At 61.0% G+C, this 6,706-nt stretch overlaps 1 protein-coding gene across 1 annotated transcript in view; it reads left to right on the top strand.

Moving 5' to 3' along the window:
• Window positions 1–6,491, top strand: part of FAM71E2 (family with sequence similarity 71 member E2) — a gene marked incomplete at its 3' end in the record, with an annotated part of 6,961 nt that extends 470 nt beyond the window's left edge. The window contains exons 2-9 of the mRNA XM_008066118.1: window positions 70–328; window positions 680–704; window positions 873–937; window positions 1,009–1,112; window positions 1,200–1,252; window positions 1,335–1,411; window positions 2,057–3,687; window positions 6,439–6,491. Coding sequence (XP_008064309.1) covers window positions 70–328; window positions 680–704; window positions 873–937; window positions 1,009–1,112; window positions 1,200–1,252; window positions 1,335–1,411; window positions 2,057–3,687; window positions 6,439–6,491 — 2,267 coding nt within the window. The remainder of the gene's footprint in view (window positions 1–69; window positions 329–679; window positions 705–872; window positions 938–1,008; window positions 1,113–1,199; window positions 1,253–1,334; window positions 1,412–2,056; window positions 3,688–6,438) is intronic.
• Window positions 6,492–6,706: the final 215 nt, after the last annotated feature.

Genomic DNA, 6,706 nt, shown 5'->3' with positions numbered 1-6,706 from the left:
CCCCCCCCCGCCCCTGCCCCCCCACCCTGCCCTATCCCCACCTCTAGCCACTGGGTCTCCCTCTCCCAGGATGATCCCCCTGGACCTCGTCCGTCTGTATGTCCATGACCTCTCCACCTGGCGCCTGAAGCTGCGCCTGGTCAGTGGCCGCTACTACTACTTGGCCCTGGACGCCCCCGAGGGTGAGGCGGGCTTCCTGTTTGATCGCTGGATCCACCTTATCAACCTGCTCCAGGAGCCTGCCGCCACCTGGGCCCCCCGGACCCTGCACACACCGCCCCTGGACCTGTCCCTGGACAAAGCACCTGCCTCCACCTGGCACCTGCAGGTGGGGCCCCAGGTCCACAGACCAGAGTGGCAGGCCCTGAAAAGGCACTGTCTAGGTCAACTGGGACCCACGGCCCGCAGTCCAGGGTCACTGAGGGAACAGGGCTGGGGGCCTGGACTCCTGGGTCTGAGTGAGGAGGAGTTGAGGCTGAACCCCCGGGTCTGAGGGAGGAAGGACTTGGGGTCTGGACTCCTGGGTCTGAGGGAGGAGGGGCAGGGGTCTAGACTCCTGGGTCTGAGGGAGGAGGGGCAGGGGTCTGGACTCCTGGGAGCATAGGTGGCCAGCTGGGTGGGGAGTGGAGATGTGGAGACCAGCGAGTCCCGGGTGCCCCTGACGCCCCCCTCTCCACAGGACCCAGCCCTCCACAGACATGCAGGTGAGCAACCCCACCTCCTCCTGGCCCTCCTCCGTGTCAGCTTCCCCACCTGGCGTGGACAGAGCCCCAGCACTGGGGCCAGCCCACTCCCCGTGGAGCCCTCCTCCTCAGGGCCTATCCTGGTGTCCTGCCCTTGGGGCCTGACCCAGCCACTGCCTCCTCTCCCAGTCCCGGTGTCCAAGCCCAGCTTCCCTTACAAGATGTGGACAGCCCAGAGACAGAGGAAGGCCAAGGTGAGCCGGCGGGTGGGTGGGGCAAGTGCCCGAGGACCTCCCCTCCCTCATGCCGGCCCTTGCCCCCACAGGCCCACAAGCGCAGGTTCAAGTCACAGGCGGTGGGTGACTCTGTGCCCCTCATTTGGTCAGAGCTGGAGCACACGGACGTGAGGAGCAAAGCCCTGGAAAAGAAGTAAACCTGAGGGCCCGTGGTGGAGGGTGGGAGGCGGGTGGCCGCTCTGGTCGGGCACCACCAAGGCCCTTGCTGTTGCTGCTGCAGGTCCCACCCGGACCCCAGCCCCGGTGGGTCTGACACCCAAGTCCGCATCCCTGGTAAGACCAGCCCCCTGGGCACCACGCAGCCCCCCTCGGCCCTGGGCCTTGGCCCGAGGGCTCAGACTGCCTCCTCCTCCAGGGAAGGGCAGTATCACCATCAAGACCATCTACAGCATCGTCTCCAGCACCGCCAACCAGACACAATCCTCTTTACAGGCCAGCCACATGCCGCGGGGGCCAGGCTCCCCGGCCTGAGGGAGGAGGGAGTGGGCTGGACCCCTGGATCTGAGGGAGGAGGGGCTGGGTTGGGCTCCCAGGAGTCCACTCCCAGGGAAGAGGGGTCTGGGGGCCCGGTCTCCTGGGTCTGGGGGAGGAGGGCTGGGGGCCTGGCCTCTTGGGTCAGATGGAGGAGGGTGAGGACTTGGACCCCTGGCCTGAGGGAGGAGGTGCTGGGCTGGACTTGAGAGGCTGGGCTGGACTCCTGGGCCTGAGGGAGGAGGGGCTGGATTCTTAGGTCTGAGGGAAGAGGGACTGGGGGCCTGGACTCCTGGGTCTGAGGGTGGAGGGGCTGGGGCATTGGACCCCTGGGTCTGAGGGAGAAGGGGTGGGGGCCTGGACTCCTGGGTCTGAGGGAGTAGGACTGGGGATCTGGACTCCTGGTCTGAGGGAGGAGGGGCTGGGGCTTGGACTCCTGTGTCTAACAGAGAAGGGGGCTTGGAGCCTGAACTCCTGTGTCTGAGGGAGGAGGGGCTGAGGGCCTGAACTCCCGGGTCTGAGGGAGGAAGGACTAGGACCTGACCGCTGGGTCTGGGGTCTCCCTGGCCTTGATCATGCATCCCACCCCTTCCCTTCCACCCACAGGCCTGCACATCAGACTCCGATGAAGCCTCAGGCCGGGGACGGATGGCAGAGACCCCACCCCGCCCTGGCTTCTTTCCGAGCTTCTGTGATCACCTGGACCCGTACCTGTGGCACCAGGACATCGACGACCTTATGGACCTTGAGTCCAGCACTCTGTCCTCTGCTTCCTTTGACCTGGCTCCCTATCCTCCTGCCACTTACCTCTCCAGGGCTGGGGAGACGAACAGGCCCGTGGGATCCCAGCAGAGGCCATGGCTGCCACCCTGCCAGAAGACCCCATTTTTTCCTGCCACACTGTGCAGGGCGCCATTCATTGTTGACCGATCCCAGAAGGTCCCAGCTGTGGCTGCTCCATCTGGAAAGCCCTCCGCTGTTCCTGGGCCATCCCAGAAGGTCCCACCTGTGTCAGCTGTTCCCCAGAAGGCCCCAGCCCAAACGGGCACATCCCAGAAGACCCAAGCTGTCTCAGCTATTTCCCAGAAGGCCCCACCCACACCTGGCCCATCCCGGAAGGCCCTAGCTGCATCTGCCCCACTCCAGAAGGTCCTGCCCCCATCGAAGAAGACCCTGCCTGCACCCACTCTTCCCCAGAAGGTCATGTCCCTCCCTGTCCCAAAGAGGGACATCCCTGCCACATCCCAGAAGGTTCCGAGCTCACCCATCCAACAGAAGATGGCGCTCAGCTCACCCACCTCCCCAGGGAAGCACCCTGCCAGTGTTCACATGTTGCCGGGGAGAATTCCTGGGAGAGATGCAGGGAGGCCCAAGCGGGAGGTGATGGTGGGCACCCAGGAGACTAAGACGGTCAAGACAAGGACCCAGGCGCTGTCCCTGGAGCTGCCCTTCTCCACGACCAAGAAGGAGTCGGAGGACGTCCTGATCAGCAAGACCCGGGAGGTGACCCTGAGGGGCTGGAGGGGCCAGGGCAAGGTGGAGGATAGGGCCCGCCGGGCCAAGGAGGAGACGACCCTGGACCTGCCTGGCATGAGGTCAAAGGTGGCGGAACAGCAGAAGACCTGGGTGAAGTCGCAGGGACTGACCGTCGAGGCCCCCCAGGAGCATGGCAGACCCTTCACAGCGGAGGGGCTCGCCTTTGCCAAGCTGGTGATCACGGCCAACTCCAAGGGGCCGCGCTTGAAGCCCACCTGGGTCTCACTGCCCTCCTGGCTCTCGGTGACATCCCAGACGTCCGCTGTGTCTGCAATGGCCTCAGTGCCCTTCGGCCCCAGCCGGCTGTCCTCGCTGGCAGGGACACCGGTGGTGGTCAGGGAGCAGCCAGAGCCACACACTTGGGTGAAGGAAGACGTGCAGCAATGGACGCAGGGGAAGGAGCCACCCCAGGGCCCAGCAGGGCCATCCAAGGGGCATCTCCGCTCCAAGCCCACCCCAGGCAGCCCCAAGATGGAGCTTGCTTCCCAGGCGCCCATCCCCCTGCCTGCCTCACAGTGGGAGGACTTGCCACCAACGCCCCACTCAGAGAGCCCCATCTCAAAGATGGAGGCCACAGTCAGAATGCTCCAGCAGACCAGGAGGACGGCGGAGCCTGTGCTCTTAGACATGGAGGGTAGGAGGGACTCGGGCACCAAGGCAGAGAAGACGAAGGAGTCAGGCATCTTTAATCCTCCGCCCAGGTATTGGGAATTAGCGGATGTCTAGGGAGCGCTGTTATCTGTGACGCAGACGTGATCGTTCCCACATGTCACTTTGTTTCATGTACTCAGTACACCGTGATGATCAGCCGGGTGCAGTGGCTCACGCCTATAATTCTAGCACTTTGGGAGGCTGAGGTGGGAGGCTCACTTGAGTCCAGGACTTGGAGACCAGCCTAGGTGATATCACGAGACCTCTTGTCTACAAAAAAATCAAAAAATTTACTGGATGTGGTGGCACACGCCTGTAGTCCCAGCTATTTGGGAGGCTGAGGCAGAAGGATTGCCTGAGCCCAGGAAGTGGAGGCTGCAGTGAGCCATGATCATGCCACTTGCACTCCAGCCTGAGCAACAGAGTGAGACCCTAGATAGATAGATAGATAGATATTGATATATAGTAAATATATATATGCATATATGTATACAGTATAGTGATTATCGATTATGTGCTAGGCATTATTATAGGCAGGGAAATAGAGCATCCAACAACAGAGATGGCAGTAGTGGGATATATCCCTGGCTTCTAGGGGGTGGAGACCAGGGTTTCTGCTCAACATCCTGCAATGCACAGGAAGGACCCCGCCACAGCACCGGTGGTAGAGGGAGGCTCATTGAGCTGGGAGCATTTGTATAAAGACCTAGAGGAGGAGAGGGAGAAAGCCATGAGGACACCTGGGGGAAAGGGTCCTTGCGGACGGAACAGCCACTGCAAAGTCCCTGAGGCAGGAGTGTGTATGATGTACTGGACCAAGAGTAAGCTCTGGGGGATTCTGGGGTAAGAAATACAGTCAGAAGAGTAACAGGGGAGCCCCCATCATATAGGACTTTGCAGACAATTTTTTTTTGAGTTGAAGTCTCACTCTGTCGCCCAGACTGGAGTGCAGTGGCACACTCACGGTTTCCCCAGCGTTGACCCGCTGGGCTCTAGCAATCCTTCCGCCTCAGCCTTCTGAGTAACCAGAATGACAGGCACAAGCTACCATGCCCGGCAAATTTTTTATGTATTGTGGAGATGAAGTCTCACCAAGTTGCCCGAGCTGATCTCAAACCCACAGCCTCAGCCAATCCACTCGCCTCGGCGGCCCAAAGTGCTGGGATGACAGGCTGAGCCACCGAGCATGACCTGTAGACAATTTTAAGGCCTTGGCTTTGACTCTGAGTGAGCTGGAGGGTTTGGTGCAGAACAATGGTGGAAGTGATTTATGTCTGGATGGATTCTCTCTGGCAGGGCTGTAGAGAATGCAGAGGGGGAAGGGTAGAAGCCATAACCAGGTAGGAGGTGATGGTGGCTTGGACCCGAGGGAGGTGATGAGAAGTGGTGGAGGCATGAGCCAGTGGATCGCAACACACACTGGGCATGAGATGTGAGAGGAAGGCTGACATTGAGCACAGCTGGCAGGACTTGGGTCCGAGAGACACAGAAGACGCCGCAGGAGTGCAGTGAGGAAGGATTCCAGGAGGTGTCTTGATTCCTAGATGTCTGGGGAAGGTGAGGGGCAGGCAGTTGCCTGCCTGGAGCTCTGGGGACGTGACCTGGGGAACCACTGGCGTGAAGACAGGCTCCTTCAAGTTGTGAGGCTTGAGTGGACTTTGCTGGGTGTCACCAGCAAGGGGTTAGAGCCGGAGGAGAGATGAAGTCTGAGGTGCTGAGACAAAGAGGAGACACAGTCAGGGAAAGCAGGACAGGACAGCAAGAGGTGGTGATGAGGAGGGCAAGGGGGCAGTGTGTCAGATGCCGGGGTTTGAGCGAAGGGAGGTGGAGGCTGGGCTGAGACCCCCGGACTCATGCCTGTGGAGGTGGCTGGGGGACAAAGTCCTGATGGGAGTAGGTTGAGGGGAGCAAAGCGTGGAGACTTGCAACAGAGATGAACCTAAAAACCACAATGCCATGAGAGGAGCCAGACACAGAGGGCCACAGCCCACAGGCTTCCGTGTCTTGGAAATGTCCCACACAGGTGAATGGTGGTGACAGAGAGTGGACGGGGCTGGGGAGAGACGGCTGATAGGCAGGGAGCTTCTTTGGGGGGTGGTGCAAATGTCCTGGATCTGGAGAGCGGTGGTGGCTACACAACACTGGGCGTATACCACATACCACTTTAAGGGGCACACTTTAGAATGGCGACAGTGGGCTGGGCTTGGTGGCTCAGCCTGTCATCCCAGCACTTTGGGAGGGTGAGGCGAGTGGATTGCCTGAGCCCTCAGGTTCAAGACCAGCCTGGGCAACTTGGCGAGACCTCGTCTCTACAATAAATCAAAAAGTTAGCGGGGTGTGGAGGCACACGCCTGTAGTTGCAGCTACTTGGAAGGCTGAGGCGGAAGGATCATCTGAGCCCAGCAGGTCGAGGCTGGGGTGACTGTGAGCGTGCCACTACCCTCCAGCCTGAGTGACAGAGAGAGACTCTGACTCAAAAAGAAACAAAATCAGGGAGTAAGACACACAGCAAAGCTTGCCCTCCGCGGCACAGAGTCCCGTGTTCCTGACCCTTGCAGGAGCACCCATCTGTCTCTGCCAGTCCCCCAAGCCCTCTCTGGCTTGTTTCCTCCCTACAGCGGGCTGCATCCCCAGCACTTTCAATAGCAGAATGCAGGGAACTTGACCTCAGTCAGCGAGCTGTCCAGAGGAGCCCAGCGTGGCCAGGTACCCTGAGACCCTGGAGACCTGCCTTAGACCTGGGGCCCCGGGGGAGTCCCAGGAGCCCAGAGTCCACCCTGGCTCTCTCCTCTCACCCGCAGGCCCCGGAGTGCCGTGAGCCCCCACTGTAAGAAGCAGAGTGCCAAGAAGGCCGGTTGGGGGTTCCCCCTCTCCAACAGAGACCAGAGCTATCTCTATACATTTCCATATTGGGGGCGGGGGTGGGGCGAGCCTGCGGAGCGGCTCAACTTCGCGGAGATTAAAAGCCGGAGTCTGAGCCTCGACCCAAGTCCCGCCTCGGTGCCTGCGCCCGGGCTCCAGAGGGGGCGCGGGGCCGCGGCCGGGAGGGGGAGGCGGCCTGGGGGTGAG

The sequence above is a fragment of the Carlito syrichta genome, unplaced genomic scaffold, assembly GCF_000164805.1.
Source record: "Carlito syrichta isolate Samal-C Ts95f unplaced genomic scaffold, Tarsius_syrichta-2.0.1 Scaffold104777, whole genome shotgun sequence".
NCBI classification, from domain to species: domain Eukaryota; kingdom Metazoa; phylum Chordata; class Mammalia; order Primates; family Tarsiidae; genus Carlito; species Carlito syrichta.
Note: the sequence above shows the minus strand (reverse complement) of the source record. Positions and strands in the feature narration are given on the sequence as shown.